We start from the raw sequence: 20367 nt of genomic DNA on the forward strand, positions 1-20367 counted from the left end.
GATTTACTGGTTTTACAATAAGATTATATACTATTTGTTAGTCGAAGGTATATTAAATTAGACTTGTATAGTTAAAAGTGACTAATCATTTACATATGGTTGTTTGTGCATGTGATTAATCAATTATCATTCACAATGGAATCGTGAGAGCAATCGTTTCACATGACTATCAAATTCGACATATGTAAAAACAACCGTATTATATGTAGTTTATTAGGCAAACTAACAAGTAAGTTATGAAATTATAAGTTTTGTCTATCAAATTATATTCAAATAAATGAAATTATATATGTTACATGAGCAATGTATTGTCTTAATAATGTGACATGTTATATACTATGACATGTATTGTCTTATCTTGTATTGTCACTCAAGATTTAAAAAAAAATACTAAAATAATTTTTGCATAATAATGTAGCAATAACCCTCAAGAAACAGGGTAAATACTATGGACATGTAGTTTCATACAATCTGATCAATGACAATTGATAACAATGTACTGTGTGAAAATGATATAGGGGATATTAATGACATGAGCAATGGAGCGCGTTATTACAAAAAAAAAGGTATAGAATAATGAGAGTACGACGATTAGAAAAAGCATGTTCAATATCGAACAACATGATTTAAAAAGAATCAATTCAAAACACACGATAATAATCTAGCTCAATCAATGAAGTTCCAAACTTTGATTACAGTTTGCCCCTAATTTTTCAAGATATTATTGTAATGGCTATTATATATGCCTAAAATTTAATCAGACTTCAGTATGGAAGTGTTTTTGGATTGGATGAGTCGTTGATACAATCATTGGTGTATAACCAAGGTTGTGAATTTTTTCTTAATGAATTGAGATTATTTGAATATTAATCAAGATATACGTGGTTCAATTTTTAATATTTTAATTTTGCGAAGTACCGCATACAATTTAAGCAAATTTATAAAAATATTAGTACAACATGAATAACTGAATGCAAAAAATTGCATTACGCGATTTCCACAATATAGTATTGAAGAACGATAGTATTATATCTATGGATATAACTAAATATATAAATAAATATCAGTCATTTCTAATCCTTCGAGATTCACAATGTCTATACCTTATTTGATGGAAATATCGTTTTTTTATTCTATCAAATTACTTAAAAGAATTTGGTTATATTTCATTTTTATGTCTTAACTATATACCTCCTTGGCACTGTATGTAACAAGGGCCAACAAGAGACAATCGAATCCTCATACATTTTAAATATTTATGTCAACGACTATTTCATGTGAAAATATTTAGTGAGATTAGAATTGATTTCATTTGCATTATCTCTAATGACTGCGGATGTAACTGAGTAATAGAGAATTTTTTATGTCTATCTAATTGTTATATGTAACTGCTTAGTGAATCCAACAATGTCAAAAGAAATTGACTTTCAGAATTTTGACATATTTGAGTTTTGACACGATTCATTGGGATACCCAGATCGTGATATGTGCGTCCGTATATTAAAAGAATTACACACGGACACTTATGTTTTTGGATACATAGAAGCAAGAACTAAAGAATCAAAGGACCAAAAGAATCTTTAAAAATTATTCAATGGAGGATTTGAAGATGTGATTTCGTCCACATATTTCATCGCTCCCCTGAGGCGGAACCGTAAAATATTTTGATCTACAAGTATATAATTGTTTTAGGAAGAAAAAATTACAATATTCATGCGACTTATATATGTCTTGTGAGTGTTGCTCTTAATTCTTGAGGGGTCCTAAAGTTGACTTAAAAACGAAGCAACAATTTGACGACAGATTTATGTCGTCTTAGTTTGGAACTTAATTTAAAGGGATATCTCAATTTGACTTTTTAACTCATTCTCAAACATCCATAATTGACTGACTCAATAGTTTTAGTTAGACGATAGTTATATGTTGTTGGTTATATGATACGTCTCTCTCAAATTTTTGACCTAGAGCTAAGTACACACAAACTTGTTTGCTAAATAGGACGACATATATGTGTCGCTTATTGTCTAAAAACTGTCCCAATTTTTAGAGGGATAATTTGATACTTCGCCCTCTCAAATTTTATGCCCTAGAGCTAACTACAAACAAACTTGTTTGCTAGATAGGATGACATATATGTGTCACCTAATTTGTCTAAAAAATGGCCCAGTTTTTGGAGGGATAATTTGATGACTCTCCATCCCAAAATTGTTGCTCTAGATAGACGCAAATTGTTCACCTTGATAGGACGACATATAAATGTCACCTATGTACAGTATGTCTAAAATTTGGTTGCAAGGGATTTTCATCCATTCTCTAGTTTTATAAATGGAGAATAGGGTTTCCTCTCTTTCTCATTTTGCCTTATAATTCTGTCGCGCCTCTCTTCTTTTTCATCTTCCCCGAGCTTCCTCTTCCTCTGCCACTGCCAAGAACCTCCCTCCGGCCACCCATTCAGCTCGTCACTACCACCACCGAATTCCCTATTCAAAACTGAGCTTAAACCTATAAACATCGTAGACACACATCACCTCTAAACCTCTCTACCTCTACCAGCCACAACTTCTCCAACTCTGGTAGTTCCTTAGCATACCACCGCCATTGCCTTGCCTCAAAGATGAAGAGGATTAGAAACCAGGAGCCTAGGTATCTGCCGAGGCTAGGAAGTCACACCAACATCACCGACAGAGCTCTAAGCTTCATGGTCTTCGATTTCCAACTTCCGGCGACTTTCTGGCATTCCTATCACCATAATCGGGGTCACTATCTCTCGTATAGCAGAACTCCTAATCGTATCTCTAGATTTGACCAACTCCGCCGCCGTTGCTACCGCACATCTGCCGCAAGTTCCGCCACCCGCAATAAAGTTAGACAGTCTAGCTGAACTTACGCCAGCTGAGGTTCAGAACTGTGAGCATTTGTTTATTATTGTGTCTTAGTTGTTCCTTGAAAAATCTGTAATTGTTGCAAATGTGTGTTAATGCATGAAGCCAGGGCGGATCTAGGCATCTTTAGGGGGGACTCAAGCATTCCCATTGGTCAAGACAAGAAAAAATATATATTATGTTTTAAATTTTTTGATTTTGGGGTTCTTAGTGAAAGCATCCCTAAATACTAACTCTACTAATTTGTTTTCCTTATATACTTTACTCTTATCTTCCTCAATAACGTGTCTTCAATCAAATATCTCTTATTCTAAAATGCTAGCTATGTTATTAGCTATTACGTCGCTAATCTATTCAATTGTGTATTAATTGTGTTAGATTATGATTATATACATCATTTTGTCTGATATATATATATATATATATGAATATTCTTTTTCAATAGTTATAGGTGTCAATTAGACTAAATTGACATATTTTGAGTCCCAACCGAAGCATTCGAAAAAAAAAATTCTTCATGGTTTCAAAGAAATGTCTAATCTACACTTCTAAAAAAAATCTAGTCTACAAGTCTAAATTTGAATTATTTTCATTTCTTATCTTTTCGAAACTTTATTGATCAGTCACGATCTTTAATTCAGTTTTCATTGGTTGGTTCTTAACCTTTCGAACCGCTAATATAATGCTCTTGTAAATGAATCTAGATTGCGAATTGCGATGTACTATATAAATATTTGATTGGTTAATTTATGTTATTTGTATATATGTATTAGAAGAGTAAGCCTCATTACTTTCACCAACTAGATATATCTATTTTTATTCAATTTTTTACTAATTATTTTGCACCTTCGAGAATCTTCACAATTTTTTTATAGTTAAATTCAAGCATCCCCAATGATTCAATTCTGGATCCGCCACTGCATGAAGCGACTAATTAATTAGATATGTTATACTTGTTCACGTCAGTATGGTTGTAGATGATATTCGCAATAACGGTGATGCGGCTATTAGAGAGTATGTATTTAACTATTTATGCTTTACTAATGAATTTATGTTTTATATTTAAAGTTTAGAGGTGTTAGACTTGAATATCTAATTCTATTTTATCATACAGCTATACTGCAAAGATCAAAGTTAAATTGGATAAGATAGTTGTTGAAGTATCTGAGCTTCCAGATCAAGAGGTATATAAATGTAGGCATGATTTTAGATACAAGATATCATTGGTTATTAAGTATTTCTTGATTGCATATATAACTATGGAGAAATATATATTTCTGAATTGGTCAAACTAATAGTTTCCTCATTTCAGCTTGATTTTCAATTAAAGAAGCATTTGACATGGCATATGACGGTATATATATGCATTGCATTTTGCTCCGAAGTCAAATGAGAAAATTGTTGAGAATATGAAATCAAGCAATGTTTTAGTTTACATTTTTCTCTCTAAGCATTTATTTGAAGTCCTCCCATGGATTTTTGAAGTACCTCTAAACTTTCAGGGAATCAAATGTAAGTGTGTGGCAAGAAGTATTGGTTCTGTAGGTCTTTATGTTCCAGGAGGAACTGCAGTTTTACCTTCTACTGTTCTGATGCTGGCACTTGTAAGTGGTTTCTTGAAAGTTTAGAGGTACTTCAATAGTTGGATTCATGCTTAGTTTTCTGTAGTGTCCCGGTTTCTGTGCTTGTAAAATTAACTTGGTCATTCTGAGTCTATGCATTGCCAATGAAACATGCTCTGTCATTGGCTTCCTTGTTATGTCTTCTCTAATTTGGATTTGTTTTAAGATTCTGTAATTATTCGAGCAGATGCATCCTATAGGTGTTCTTTTGCATTAGGACCGGTGATAACATTTTGAGTGGAAATTTTTTTATGGTTGTTGGAGTAAGGCTGCAAACTATACCTTCTTCATATTCTTTAGAGAGATAATGACCTGACTTTTAGGAACTGACTTGCTTTCCATTTTCTTGTGTTAACACTTGATTGTCTCAATTGTATAATACGTAAAACAGTGCATTACTTTGTTTAGAGTTCTGTTAATGTAAGTCGGTAATTCTGCTATGTTCCACAAGCTTGTTTTTAAGAATTCGTCAATCTAATGCAATATTTTCCACGACATATAAATGAACAAATTCAATTGCATGAGACATTATATGTCGCTATGGTTACACTATAATGACATATTTTATGTTTATCTACAACTCAATAATGTTTATTTGTCGTTTAAAACACACAACCACGACAAATATATGTCATATGTAACTCATTTAAGAGACATTTATATATTGCTAGAGGACTTATTAACCAGCCATAAAAGAGCATCAGGTAACCTATAACCTTATGTCGCCTAATGTTAAAATCTATATATGTCGCCTAGTAGCCTGTCGTTGTTAGGGGTATTAGGCGACACATGACTTTTTTTTTATCATATATGTCCCCTGATATTATCTTAGGCGATGCTAATATATGTCGGCTGATTGTCCTAATGGCGACAGGTTACTAAGCGATTGTTAACGTAGTGAATTGTGCTGATGCAATACGCTACACTCTTTGTTGATGCCATACGTTGTACTCCTTGTTCATTTCCTGTCACAAGTAGAACAAGTCGTTAAATTGGGGACCACAGCGGCGTGGTCTTCAACTCTCTGATGTTCAAGTCAAGTTGGTAATAATTTATGCATAGTAATAGTGAGTACTTAAGTACACTTACCTTACGAGGTCAAGGGTTTGACCTTTTATAGTTGAATTGAGGTAGATCATTCACTCATTTTTCGGTGTAGGACAGAGTCCAATATAGATGGTTCTCTGGAGCCTTTTTTAAGATGCGCGTGAGGGCGCGTCCATAGTCGGTTTGGGCCGCCCCTGCACAGCTAGTCCGACTGGCTCACTGCTGGTATTGCGATGCTGAGATATTTATTAGCATTAGTGTTCTGATAGTTGTGCTGATTATGGCGAGCATAAACCTATACCAACAAGTCCCCCCAAGTTCCCAGTCTAGGGAGGCAATTTCTTGATTTGGGAGTTAAAATTAAGCATTTCGCCATAATCAGCGGTGGGTGTCGCGGACCCACCTCGGAGTCCCCCCACTCCCCGGTTAGGGAATGCCAAGTTGCGGATGGTGTAATGAATTATGTCGAGCCTCTTTGGGTGTTGGTTGGTCTTGGTGCGTCCGTTGTAGCGTAGTAATATTTACGCGTGAGACGTCTGGAGAGCGTAGTGCGTCCATAATAGCGTCGTGAATCCTTACGCGTGGGACGTCTTTGGGCACTATTGTAGTTCCTGTCATAGCGTAGTAAGTCTTTATGTGTAGGACGTCTAGACGCTATTTATTTTTTAGCGCAGTGCGTCCGTCATAATGTAGTAAATCTTTACGCGTACGACGTCTTTCAGCGCTATCTTTGAGCGCAGTGCGTCTGTCATAGCGTAGTAAATCTTTACGCATAGGACGTCTTAGAACGCTATCTTTGAGCGTAGTGCGTCCGTCATAACGTAGTAAATATTTACGCGTAGGACGTCTTTGAGCGTTATCTTTAAGCGCAGTGTGTCTGTTATAACGTAGTAAATCTTTACGCGTATGACGTCTTTGGGCGCTATCTTTGTGCGCAGTGCGTCCGTCATAGCATAGTAAATCTTTATGCGTAGGACGTCTTTAAGCGTAGTGCGTCCGTCATAGCGTGGTAATTCTTTACGCGTAGGACGTCTTTGAAATCTATCTTTGTGCGCAATGCGTCCGTCATAGCGTAGTAAGTCTTTACGCGTAGGACGTCTTTAAACGCTATCTTTGTGCGCAGTGCGTCCGTCATAACGGAGTAAATCTTTACGCGTAGGACATCTTTTGGGCGCTAACTTTGTGTGCAGTGCGTCCGTCAGAGCGTAGTAAATATTTACGCGTAGGACGTCTTAAAACGCTATCTTTGAGCGCAGTGCGTCCGTCATAGCGTAGTAAATATTTACGCGTAGGACGTCTTAGAACGCTATCTTTGAGCGCAATGCGTCCTTCATAGCGTAGTTCTTTACGCGTATGACGTCTTTAAACGCTATCTTTGAACGCAGTGCGTTCGTTATAGCGTAGTAAGTCTTTACGCGTATGACATCTTTGAACTCTATCTTTGTGCGCAGTGCGTCCGTCATAGCGTAGTAAGTCAGTTTGGGCTGCGGGGCGGCCCATTGCATAACTAGTGCGACTGGGTCACTGCTGGTATTGCGATGCTGAGTTATTTATTAGTCTTAATGTGCTGATAGTTGCGTTGATTATGGCGGGCATAAGCCTATGCCAACAACGACATATTTGAATTCACTCAGGCGACACAACATTTATGTAGCCTAAAGGCATAATTGGCCTAGTGATTGTGGTTACATTATGACAAACTAATAAGTCAAAGCTTATCTTTTAAAGTAATTAGGTTTGAGACCATCCTATACAAATGACACATACATGTATTATCATTGTGTTCAAACATTGAACCCAAAGAAAATAATGTGGGCTAATTAAACCAACTTGCGGATACCTTGAATACTTTATGGTGTTGGTTGATATGTCATCATGTTGGTCATTGTAAAAGGAATTACAATCTATAACATCGAATAATTAAAATACTTGAGCTCGCTAGGATTGCCTCGTGTTAACACGTCTCCCTGACATGACATTTATCGACAAAATCTCCTCTCATTTCAGTCGCCAGACAGACGGGAGGGGACCCAACCCGGCGAGATGACAAACTGGCATGACCTGCCACATAATCTCCGGCTTAGGCGCCGTCCAAAGTAGCTCGCCAAAATAATAAACTCACAGTGCTCAGGCATGTTTTCCCACATTAGGAATAGAGAATTGCACTTATCCTAATGCGCCTATAAAGACCCACAAGAAATCTCCTAAAAATGGTAACGTATTCCTAAGTCCTTAACTCCCGATCTTGTATTCCGCTCCGAATACTGACTTAAGCTTCGGAAGGTCAAAGGTCGGCGCACCGTTGACCCTTTAACTTGACATTTGTTGTGTATAGGTCCCACTGAGTTGACACATCGAAATACAAGCTATGAGGCACATGATCGCCCAGTTTCAGCACCCGTAACAACCCGGATCTACAATCCTTGTGCTTAACTAGATATCCTACGTGCCAAATTACACGGCTACAACGCATAATGGTGAAGCAATTAACATAATATGTAGGATTTGATTTCTCATTCCTTATATAGCTTTGCGCCCATGCAACAGCAGTACCTAAAGGTTTAAGCTTATTCAGTCCATATACAGAAAAATGTACATTATCTACATCGTCACTAGATATGCATAAAGAAATACGCATCAACCAATGAAACGCATAAATATGCAAAAGATATCAAAGCTCTCATGATTAATGTAAAGAACAGAGGGAGGTGCAAACATCAGAGAGAGTCTAACACATATATGTTATTCTCACATGTAATAAGTGTGTTAAGCTTTATTCCCCTTCGACCAAGGTTTTATTAATGACGTTTACAATTAACGAGTGTAACAGGTCAATAAACAATTATGTAGCATTAATTGTCATTATAATTACCATTTACTTCTATTGTAATTCTGATCCCTTATATAAAAGAGATTATCAATGAAATGAGTAGACCAATTCCATTTTTCCTACAACACATTAAAAATTATTAGTTTTATATTGGTAGTATTGTATATTTAAAGAGATATTACATTAAATAAATACAAGTTTAAATCGAGTTTAGTGTTGTAGTATATTATTTCAAGAAATAAAAATATAGTTTTTCTTTTTTAAATAGTGAAATAAATATATAATTATATATTCATTAAATAATGTTGATATGTATTTATGAAAATACACACGTAGTGAATGATAGTTGTTAGTATATATTTACTAAACAATATTGATATGCGAGGACGTGTGTTAATGGGTCACAAAAGTGTGTAAAAAGTATCTAATCCGAAAGTTGGGATGTTATTTCGGGCATTTTTGTGGCACACTAACCTATGGGTTGGATATAGCTATTTCTATCACACTTTTATCACACACTAACCTACAAAATTGAAAATTGAGTGTGTCACAATACGCCTACTTCGCACCAAGAGCCTAACCCAATTTTTTAGAAACGGTGTCAATCTTGTTTTTTGTCTCAGCCCTACATTTTTTTTACTTTTTTTCCTTTCTTTAATTTTCTCTTCTTCCTCTCTTTGTCTTCTCCTTCGACAAAAATAGAGACTCCGATCCCAGCTCCGCCGTGTCTGCGACTCCGGCAGGCGCACCACCACGAAATCTCTCTCTCCCTTCCCTTCATTGATTTCCATTCACAAAATTAAAAGTCCATTACTCAAATCAATATGCGAAAGTTATTCAAGGTGAGCACAACCATTCCCACGAATCACCCCAGTAATCATCGGGAAAAATCAACCACCCTAAGCACATCCTCTAAATCTCGAGATCGTCCATCAAAGCTCTTCGTGTACAACGCGAATATGAAAACAAATAAGAATGCAGACACGTGTACAAATAAAATGTAATTTATTGAATATCAAGCGCGGGGTTACAATCTTTGTGAATTCCTCTGATTCTATCTCCGTATGTGATTTGGCTCAAGGGTTACATGCACTTGATCTTGAGGATTTGAGTTTGATTTGGATTTGATTTGATGAAGAACGAGCGATTTGACCGCTTGATGATTCTTCGTGGACTTGAGTTTGGATTTGATGAAGAACGAGCGATTTGGTAGCTTGATGATTCTTCGTGGATTTGGGAGACTTCGGGATTTCTCGAGAGTGATATTGCTCTCTTCTTCTTCTCCAATGTAAAAATCCCTCTTTTTTATGTTGAAATGAGTCTTTATAGTGTCAAGAATATTCTATTTTATAGAATATTTTAATAACACTAAAATAATAATATTTCTTTAGTTGTATAATTAAATCAATATGTATTTTCTGATTAATTTAAATAATCAAGATTCAAATAATTGATTTAATTATAACCGTAAATAAATTTATTAATTTAATCAAAAGCTCGATTACCATTTCGATCATCAATGACATTTCATTTTCAATTAAAGTCGGAATCACGTAGCTTTAATTACGATCATCCGTTTATGTGCTGACGCGAATTTTATTCAGGTCAGTACTAACTTTGTTAACTTTTGGGCCACGTGTGTAATTTTGTCAGGTTTTTGATTGATTTAATCATTTAATAAAAATAATTTACTTCATTAAATTTTTTGTGTCTACACTTCGTTATCGACTTCATCTTCTTCGTCTTTGGAAATCTCTGGGTTTCTTCGTGACGGAGACTCATTCCAGTAGAAGCCCAATCTCGATCGAGTTGGGTAGGTGTAGAAGTGGGTCTGCATTAGGATTGAGGGAGAAATACGGGCATAATCATTCTCTTTTCTTATGATAGATAGTTAGGTGGTTTTGCTCTGCTCAATTAGTAGAGCTGTAGAGGTATTGTTCTGGGAATTGGAGACAAGTAAGAAGAAGAAATCGACTCACCACTGACCTTCCCATTTCAGTTAACCAAGTCACGTGGGCACTGCTCTATTTTTCTTTTTTTAACAGAAGACCCTTTGACCGAGGTTATTGGTACCCAGTTTTATAACCCAATGTCCATGTGACACGTTGGCTCTTTGCAGAACGTTTCCTTTATGTTAAATCGAACTACAATTGTGTGCGGCGCATTTCCTTATCTTTATTTGAGGCAACTCTTTGGCCTCGACAATTCAGAAAATTGCTGTACAGCTTTTGAAGGCAATACAGAGTTTTGCAAAGTGAATTCGAGTAAGACGTCCAGGATTTGCGATCACCGACCATATTTGCATACCTTACTCCTACAACTACTGATTCCACCTGCGTGCATGCCACAAAATTAAAGTACAATATGAGTTTTTTTAAGCTGTTAGCCAGTTTAAGTTTTAGTCAACTTTAATCATGGATGCATAATGGGGGAGAAATGAATGAGTGCGGCAGATGTGCGTTTATGTATATAAGAATCAAATTTTGAAAGCAATAGATCTATATATGGATCATGTCGTAGACACAAGAAATTTAATAAAATAAATCATTTTCATTAAATGATTATATCGACTAAGAACCCGATAAAATTGCACACGTGGCCTAAAAGTCAACAAAGTCAGTACGAACCCGAATAAAATTCGCGTCAGCACATAAACAGATGATCGTAATCAAAGCTACGTGATTCCGACTTTAATTCGAAATTAAATGTCATTGATTATCGAAATGATGATCGGGCATTTAATTAAATTAATAAATTTCTTTACGGTTATAATTAAATCAATTATTTGAATCTTGATTATTTAAATTAATCAGAAAATACATATTGATTTAATTATACAACTAAAGAAATATTATTATTTTAGTCTCATTAAAATATTCTATAAATAGAATATTCTTGACACTATAAATACCCATTTCAACATAAAAAGAGGGGGGATTTTTACATTGGAGAAGAAGAAGAGAGCAATATCACTCTCGAGAAATCCCGAAGTCTCCCAAATGCACGAAGAATCATCAAGCTACCAAATAGCTCGTTCTTCATCAAATCCAAATCCAAACTAAAGTCCACGAAGAATCATCAAGCGGCCAAATCGCTCGTTCTTCATCAAATCAAACTCAAATTCTCAAGATCAAGTGCACGTCACCCTTGAGCCAAGTCATATACGGAGATAGAATCAGAGGACTTCACAAAGATTGTAACCCCGCGCTTGATATTCAATAAATCACATTTTATTTGTACACGTGTCTGCATTCTTGTTTGTTTTTAGATTCTCGTTCTACAAATTGGCACGCCCAGTGGGTCATTTTTGGCCTCTCATCTCCTTCTCCGAAGAAATCTTCAAATCCGTTTGTGCGATGGCTTCCAAGAATAACCAAGCGGTGCGAACGAAGAAATCCAAGTCCACAACTGCGAGGTCAAGCGGAGAGGCCGAGCCGTTCAAGAAGTCCAAACAATAATCCTCCAAATCAAAGAGTGAACCGATTGCCCTTGTCACCTTGAGCATGGCTAGAGCTCAACCCACGAAATTTATGGCACTTGCTAGTAAGTCTCGTCAACCAGTCATCACCTTGGAGAGGTTGGGAGCAACAAAGTATGCTTCTCAAAGTAGGAAGAAGCAAGTGTCAAAGGAGAATGAGTCAAATGAGCAATCTCCTCTATCCGTTCATGGTGATGGCCCTATCCTGGAAGACGTTTTCTCTGATGACGAATCAAGCACGGCATCATACCATGGAAGTCCCAAAGAAGATGGCGACAACTTCCATTCTATGACGCATGAGTCCTCTTCTGACAATGTGCAGGTCTTGGTGACGGAGGCATCCGCAATCGAGGAACAACTCTCCAATCTGTTGGAGATGGTTGAAAAGCTCACCCAAACAGTTGAAGAAAAGGATGTGCAAATCACTGAGCTTTATAGCAAGTTGGGAGATCACGATGATGAGAACTCCACCAAGGGGTCGCCTGACAGGAGCAAAGTAAACGAAAAGGGAGAAACGTCCAAGAACAATGACGAATCGCTTGGTTCCTTATCACTCCAACAATTGCATGACATCATCACCAACTCAATTCGGGCTCAATATGGAGGTCCTTCTCATGACTCCCTCACTTACTCCAAACCTTACACTAAGAGGATGGACAACTTAAGGATGCCGCGGGGGTATCAACCACCAAATTTCCAACAATTTGAAGGTAAAGGGAACTCAAAGCAACACATCGCCCACTTTGCGGAGACTTGTAGTAACGCTGGGACAGAAGGCGATCACCTTGTCAAGCAGTTTGTTCGCTCGTTGAAGGGAAATGCATTCGAGTGGTATACAGATTTAGAGCTGGAGTATGTTGACAGTTGGGACCAAATGGAGCGCGAGTTCCTTAATCGATTATATAGTACAAGGCGAACGGTGAGCATGATGGAGCTAACTAACACGAAGCAACGAAATGATGAACCCACGATCGGTTACATCAATAGATGGCGCTCACTTAGCCTTGATTGCAAGGACCGTCTGTCAGAGGTGTCAGCCGTTGAAATGTGCATCCAAGGCATGCACTTTGATTTGCTATACATCTTGCAAGGAATCAAGCCTCGTTCTTTCGAAGAGTTGGCTACTCGAGCCCACGACATGGAGCTAAGCTTGGCAAGTCATAAAGGACAGAATAAGTCCCTGGTTGACCAACGAACATATAAAGTTTTCTGAAGCAGATTTGACGAGGTTGTGAAGAAGCCTTCCAAAGAATCAATTGTCATCAATACTGCACCATTTAATATCTCTACGCGGGATAAGAAGGAGTTCAATACGGTGGAACCTCCTCTAACCTACGATAGGAGTAAATGCACGTTGAAGGAGATGGAGCGAAAGACGTACCCGTTCCCAGACTCTGATGTGGCAGGCATGTTAGAGGATCTGCTTGAAAACAAGATAATAGATCTTCTGGAGTGCAAGCGTCCAGAAGAAATGCATCGAGTCAACGATCTGAAGTATTGCAAATATCATCGCCTCGTTAGTCACCCTATAGAGAAATTCTTTGTTCTCAAGGATCTGATCATGAATCTCGCCAAGCCAGGGAGGATTGAGCTGGACGTTGACGACGTTGCTGAAGTTAGTTGCACTACCGTAACATTCGGGTCGTTCGAGCCAGTTCCACTCTATTTTCACCCAATAAAAGCATCGTCCCATTTCATAAAGGAGGCGCGCGAACATAAGGAATGATAAATAAGCAAGAAGAAAACGACTTGTAGTCAAGCGGAGAGCAAAGAAATCTGAAGTCTTATCCCGTAGCGCATGAGGAGGCAGTGTGTGTTGGAAGTGAATTCCACGGATCAACACAAAGTGAAGCGACATACCATCATATTCACTGGCCAAAAAGGAGAGACCAACCTCGGTAATGGCGATGAGGATAACATTATCCTCTTATCATATCACGGTGGCAGAAGCATATGTCGTAGAGGAAGACGATCATGAAGATTTTAAAATTAAAGTAGACGAAGCTCTTCCAGAACTTGAAGACGGGGGGAAGCCACAAATGCTACACCTTATTCTCTTGTCTATGGTGTCGAAGTCGTATTACCATTAGAGAAAGAAATTCTGTCGTTCAGAATCGCTTTGCAAGAAGGTCTCACAAATGAGGAAAATGTCAAGTTGCGCCTTCAAGAGTTAGAAGCTTTGGACGAGAAGAGGCTTGATGCACAACAACACCTGGAATGCTACCAAGCTCGAATGTCACACGCCTTCAACAAAGGTGTTAGACCACAGTCATTTCAAGTTGATGATGTAGTTCTTGTTGTTCGAAGACCTATCATTATGACGCACAAGTCTGGCTTCAATTTCAAGTCAAAGTGGGATGGTCCTTATGTCGTAAGAGAAGTATACACCAATGGAGTTTACAAAATTGTGGCGGAAGACGGTTTGAGGATCGCTCCCATCAACGACAAGTTCTTGAAGAAGCACCATGCTTGAAAACGTCAAAGTATGCTCCAAGTCTGTACGAGCCTAAACTGCAAGACAGAAAAAAACAAAATAAAAAAAGAGAATGCTCCAAGTCTGTACGAGCCTAAACTGCATAAGACACAAAAAAACAAAAACAAAATGCTCCAAGTCTGCATGAGCCTAAACTGCATAAGACAAGAAAAAAAAACGCTCCACGCCTGCATGAGCTTAAACTGCACAAGGCACCAAAAAAAACCCTTTGAACTACGTGATGACTTGATTCTTTCTTTAGAATGATACGTAGGCAGCTTGAGAATAACTATCTTAAGTTTAGTCACATCAAAATAAAAAATAAGGGTTTGTCCGTCAAATGATAGACAAATTCTTATTTCACTGCGGAAGTCCACTGCAAGATGGGAGTTGAGCTGCCATAGAATGAAGCTTTAAAAGTGAATGGCCCAGTAAGAGAGGGATACACGGTTAAAGTGGTGCCATCATGTTGCCCATCTTCAACATTGTCAAGGATAGTGATTGTCTCGTCCTTGAAACTTCTGAAAGCCGTCATGCTGAATGTGATGCGTAAAGCCTAAAACGCTTTCAGTGAGTGCTGTCAAGTCTATGAATTGAGAGCAGTCAAGCGATTAGATCGTTTACGTTCTTCAAACTTTTGAAAGCCACCGTGGTGAATGTGATGCGTAAAGCCTAAAACGCTTTTATTGAGTGCTGTCAAGTCTATGAATTGAGAGCAGTCAAGCGATTAGGTCGTTTACGTCCTTAAAACTTCTGAAGGCCGTCATGGTGAATGTGATGCGTAAAGCCTAAAACGCTTTCAGTGAGTGCTATCAAGTCTATGAATTGAGAGCAATCAAGCGATTAGGTCGTTTACTTTCTTCAAACTCTTGAAAGCCGCCATGCTGAATGTGATGCGTAAAGCCTAAAACGCTTTTATTGAGAGCAGTCAAGCGATTAGGTCGTTTACGTTCTTCAAATCCGTCAGAGATCAACGCGTTTCGAAAGAAGTCGAATGGTTAGATTGACCGCGGCACTCGAATTGTTGTCAAAATCCTACCAAAATAAAAGAGAGGTCAAATTAAAAAAAAAATTCGGATTCAAAAAAAAAATTCGGATTAAAAAAAATGTCAAAGTCAAACAAAAGTCAAGGTCAAAAAAAGGTCGCACCTTAAGCCTGCGGGCAAGCCCGCATAGGATCATACCAGCCGGGGTCACACCTTAAGCCTGTGGGCATGTCCGCACAGGATCATACCAACTAAAACAAAAGGCATTCTACCCGAGAAGAACCCAGAAATTTGCAGAAATTCTTGCCCTCTTTCAATCCGATCTCCGGCTTGCCCCTACACCTCCGGCCGGTGCACCACCTGCATCACCACCAGCTCGCCGTCGCCGTCCTCCCTCCGGCCTTGGATGGCCTTGCCGTCGCCGGAAACAGGAGAAATAAGGGGGGTACAGTCGGCTCTTTCCGGCGTCTCCCACCGCCTCTCCGGCCACCGTTTGGATCAACTCCAGTACTTTTCTTCTTCTCCTCTTCGTGCTAAATAAGTCTGTGTAATTAGTTCTTGGATTGAATGAAGATTTGAGGATTTTGGATTTTGGAAATTCTTGAAACCGTGTTGTTCTTCATGCTTCGATGGAAAAAGCTGCTTCTGCTTGATTCCATTATTCTTGATACCTGTTCTGAAGTCTTGTTGTTAGTTTTCTGGATTGAATGGATCAAAATTCAAAATTTATGCATATTGATTGTTGAAATGCATGAATTTTGCTGAGAAGCTACAGGCAAAAAAAAAAAAGGGAAACAGAAAACTACCTTGCATCCATGGACTTCTGTTGCTGGAGTGGCAGAACGGAAGAACTCCAAGTTGAAGAGGAAGATGAAAATTAAACAGCTTATGTTGAACTAGAAGATGACAGGTGATTAAATAGAAGTTCATGGGAGAATGCAAAAGCATGCTCAAGCAGACAAGCATGCAGCTCATTAATGCAGGCAGAAGAAAAAAAAAGCCTACACTGTTGAGCAATAAATGCAGCTCATTAATGCAGGCAGAAGAAAGAAAAGCCAACACTGTTGAGCAATAAATACTATAGATGAATTGTCTATGATCATCAATAAATACTCAAATCATGCCAAATCAACACCAAATCAAATAAATCGACGGGAAAATCAGTAATTTCCCTTTGTGACGAACTAAATCTCGGAAGTCATAAGGAATATTACTACAAAATTTGCGGAGTCCCGGAAGCTAGCTCCACAAAATTCTCCAAATTAAAGTACATACTTCAAGCTGCGCTTTTGGCACGTGACGACGACATGTCTGCAGCACGACTTGAAGTGGGGGCATTTGTAGATACAAGAAATTTAATGAAGTAGATCATTTTCATTAAATGATTAAATCGACCAAAAACCCGACAAAATTGCACACGTGGCCTAAAAGTCAACAAAGTCAGTACGGACCCGAATAAAATTCGCGTCAGCACATAAACGGATGATCGTAATCAAAGCTACGTGATTCCGACTTTAATTGGAAACTAAATGTCATTGACGATCGAAATGGTAATTGGGCATTTAATTAAATTAATAAATTTATTTACGGTTATAATTAAATCAATTATTTGAATCTTGATTATTTAAACTAATCAGAAAATATATATTGATTTAATTATACAACTAAAGAAATATTATTATTTTAGTATCATTAAAATATTCTATAAATAGAATATTGTTGACACTATAAATACCCCTTTCAAATAAAAAGATGGGGGATTTTTACATTGGAGAAGAAGAAGAGAGCAATATCACTCTCGAGAAATCCCGAAGTCTCCCAAATTCACGAAGAATCATCAAGCTACCAAATCGCTCATTATTCATCAAATCCAAATCCAAACTCAAGTCCACGAAGAATCATCAAGCGGCCAAATCGCTCGTTCTTCATCAAATCAAACTCAAATTCTCAAGATCAAGTGCACGTCACCCTTGAGCCAAGTCATATACGGAGATAGAATCAGAGGACTTCACAAAGATTGTAACCCCGCGCTTGATATTCAATAAATCACATTTTATTTGTACACGTGTCTGCATTCTTGTTTGTTTTCAGATTCTCGTTCTACACATGTATCTAATTCGTGAATTAACTAAGACTTAAACAGAAAGTTGATAACAGGCAAACAAGAGAACGACGAACTCCTCTCTAGCGAAAATCCTTCAAGTAAACATAAAAACATAGAAAAATACAAAATACTTAAACAAAAACTTGAGAGACCATACTTCAACAAAATACATGTTGAAAATTGACTTATTAGGACCTTGTCTTATTTTTAAGGCGAAATAAAGTTTAACCTTGTCTTATGTTATGTTCCCTTGCATTTGCATCATTACATAGGAACCCACAAAAGACTGGTAGTGGCAAGAAAATGACAGACCGGGATTGTATTTCCCGGCTTGATTTTGAGGACTCGAAAGGCCAAATGCTTAGGGTTCCAGCCAGTGGTATCAGTATGGCAAACAGCTACTGCTTTGGCTTTTGTAACTCCATCAGCACCCACCAACGGAACCATGTAAGCCTTTGTTGTTGTGGCATAGAACTGGTGGCAGTAAAACACACCATAAACATAGTTCTGCTTATGGCACACAATAGACCTGTCTCCAATACTTTTGACTCCGGTAGTCTCAATGGTATATTCTTGTTTGCTTTCGTTTTCGGTTTCGGCCTCTGTTGCATAAACTTGGACATGCTTTCCGATCTTCGAAACCGTGAAATCGATCAAGGATTCAAGCGATGTTGCGCAGTACTTTTCTTCACCTTTAACGGGTGGCGCCTCACACACCGTGATTGTTCTTTTCATTGTTTCTGCAATCGCTGATTTGGGTTTCACTCGATAATATGTTAGAATTTCTGGAAACTTTCTACTTGAAAAAGGTATGGACTTTACAAGTTGACGAGGCAGAAGAATTGCCTTATTACTTGTGGTTTTTAAGAATCTCGATGTCACTTTTTTCCCCAATTGCTGAAGATCGTTCCCTTGGAAGAATGTAGTTAAACCTGGTTCGACTTTGACTTCCTCTCCAGAAGCAGCATAGCCTGTACGAGAGTAGGTATTGATACCATTTCGTGTGAGACTTACAGCATCCTTTCCAATCCCAGTGGGACTTCTTTCACCTTGCTCGACTTTAACTTCAGCTGCAGAGGCAGCATAGGTTGTACGACTGTAGGTATTGACACTAAGTGGTGTAAGGCTTACAGTATCCTTTCCAATCCCAGTGTAACTTTTTTCACCTTCTGAACAACATTACAATAGATCAGTTTTGATGGGATTATATACTTGGCGTTGGTACGTAAAACCGTGAAAATCATTATTATAAAACATCATAGCAAAATTGACAAACATTTTACGACTTCTTGTTTTACATATTTTCTTCCTTTTCCTTTAAATCTTTGGAGGTATATATGATACTTCAATTCGAGGAAAGAAATTAACGTAAAATCTCTTTATAGCTATTTCTCAGTCTCAGGTAGCTTAAGCTTCTATACATCCAGATCTTGTACGTACGTGTTTGAATTTAGAATGAATCGAGCTTAATTAAGTTAATTACGTTTCATTATAATTAACTGAGTAACACATACCTGCAAGGTTTAGAAGCTGCTGTACAGCTTTGGAAGGCAATGGAGATTTTGGCAAGGCTGAATTCCAGTAAGAAATCCAGGACTCGCCATCATCGACCTTATTAGCATATCCATTTCCCACCACTACTGATGCCACCTGCGCGTATGCATATGCCAAAATTTTAAGTTGATTTCATTGACTCGTATCTAGTGCATACAGATATCTAATATGGCCTTGTAAAACATAATAATCATATTTTAATGAAGTAAGTAATTCGCAAGCTAATAAATTAGGATTTACATAGAAAAGTGAAAGCAGGCAAAGAAGACGAAACTGATCCATGCAGGGATATTTGGTATTCCTATTGATTGATCGATATGAAGAATGTCGATCTTGTTTAGGGAATGGGTGAAGAATGAAGCGAGTGCAGAGTGCACTTATATATAGTGAATTAGTGATCAAATTCTGAAGGAAAATTTGATATAGATTCAAAACTGTCTAATTTCTACATGCAAGTGATGCAACTTGATTTTAGGATATGTGGGGTTTGATTAAACTACATGCTGCATGCAACTTGATTTTAGGATAAGAATACATGCACATACACTAGATGGTCCTAGATCCTTTTATGTGGTAACCAAGGCTGTGGATAACCATTAACCAATAGGCATGTCCCGGAAAGCAATCTGTTCGTGCATATTTCTCTATAGTTTCTATATTTCCCACATGCAATAATAGACGTCGAGGATCGGCAAAATTTATAAAACTACGGAACCGCGCGAGCGAGTACGTGATTAAAACCAGTTCATTTTGAACCAATGAACCTAATTGGGTCAGTTCAAAAAAAGAAAAAAGAACTTAATTGGGTAAAATAGGCCGGCGGCTGGGTACTGATGCAAACTCTTGGAAGTTATCATTCGAGGCACATCTCTCGGATGATAATTCAGGGGATGGGCTAGTTTTTTTTTTATCAAATATTAATTCATTCACTTAAGAAGAATTACAACGAGTTCGGATCATAATCCATCAGAGATGATGAGATTAGTCCACCAGATTTTAAAAAACTTGTCTAGATAACAGTAAAACAAACGTCGGACAAAGACTCTGAAACAGAAACAGGACATGACAATTATAATAAAACTAAACTAGCATCAACATGATGAATCAGAGCATGGTCAATTATGAAAGGGAAGACAATGAAGAAAAAGCCCAGAACCTATTTTCCGCCAGAACCTCTGACAACTCATACTGACGAAACTAACCCAACCAAGGAGCCCCAGAACAGACACAAGCGACACGAGAAACAGGGGCCAAACTAGCATGGGTGGTTGCCTCTGGCCCTCTCATGCATTCCCTACCGAAGTTTAATTATAGAAAATAAAAACAGATCAGGAAAGATATTGCTAATGCTAATGACCAAGGGCAACACGAGCATCATTTCCTATTCGTGT

General features: G+C 37.8%; 2 protein-coding genes across 3 annotated transcripts; one reads left to right on the forward strand and one right to left on the reverse strand.

The window, feature by feature from the left end:
- Window positions 1-3820: 3820 nt before the first annotated feature.
- On the forward strand, window positions 3821-4510 carry LOC126803631 (histidinol dehydrogenase, chloroplastic-like). The gene is made up of 3 exons (XM_050531406.1): window positions 3821-3896; window positions 3997-4066; window positions 4385-4510. Exons 1-3 carry the CDS (start codon window positions 3850-3852, stop codon window positions 4508-4510), a joined length of 243 nt encoding a protein of 80 aa, XP_050387363.1. The 5' UTR covers window positions 3821-3849.
- A 12991-nt stretch (window positions 4511-17501) lies between these two features.
- On the reverse strand, window positions 17502-19311 carry LOC126803107 (BURP domain protein RD22-like). 2 transcript variants are annotated; one of them, XM_050530862.1, is made up of 3 exons: window positions 19217-19311; window positions 18937-19072; window positions 17502-18588 (listed from the first exon to the last, which is right to left on the reverse strand). In XM_050530862.1, exons 1-3 carry the CDS (start codon window positions 19256-19258, stop codon window positions 17687-17689), a joined length of 1080 nt encoding a protein of 359 aa, XP_050386819.1. In that variant the 5' UTR covers window positions 19259-19311; the 3' UTR covers window positions 17502-17686. The 2 variants fall into 2 exon arrangements, with proteins under 2 accessions (XP_050386819.1, XP_050386818.1); XM_050530861.1 differs by having other exon boundaries at window positions 17502-18591.
- Window positions 19312-20367: the final 1056 nt, after the last annotated feature.

The sequence above is a fragment of the Argentina anserina genome, chromosome 7, assembly GCF_933775445.1.
Source record: "Argentina anserina chromosome 7, drPotAnse1.1, whole genome shotgun sequence".
Classification (NCBI taxonomy): Eukaryota; Viridiplantae; Streptophyta; class Magnoliopsida; order Rosales; family Rosaceae; genus Argentina; species Argentina anserina.

What these genes read in the sequence shown, in the direction of transcription:
- LOC126803107 (XM_050530861.1), bottom strand. Translation starts at nt 19,258, where the DNA reads ATGGATCAGTTTCGTCTTCTTTGCCTGCTTTCACTTTTCTAT. An exon ending in GCCTGCTTTCACTTTTCTAT is followed by an intron (nt 19,073 to 19,216) that starts GTAAATCCTAAT and finishes GCATACGCGCAG; the next exon opens with GTGGCATCAGTAGTGGTGGG. An exon ending in GCAGCTTCTAAACCTTGCAG is followed by an intron (nt 18,592 to 18,936) that starts GTATGTGTTACT and finishes AATGTTGTTCAG; the next exon opens with AAGGTGAAAAAAGTTACACT.
- LOC126803631 (XM_050531406.1), top strand. Translation starts at nt 3,850, where the DNA reads ATGGTTGTAGATGATATTCGCAATAACGGTGATGCGGCTATTAGAGA. An exon ending in GGTGATGCGGCTATTAGAGA is followed by an intron (nt 3,897 to 3,996) that starts GTATGTATTTAA and finishes TTTATCATACAG; the next exon opens with CTATACTGCAAAGATCAAAG. An exon ending in CTGAGCTTCCAGATCAAGAG is followed by an intron (nt 4,067 to 4,384) that starts GTATATAAATGT and finishes CTAAACTTTCAG; the next exon opens with GGAATCAAATGTAAGTGTGT.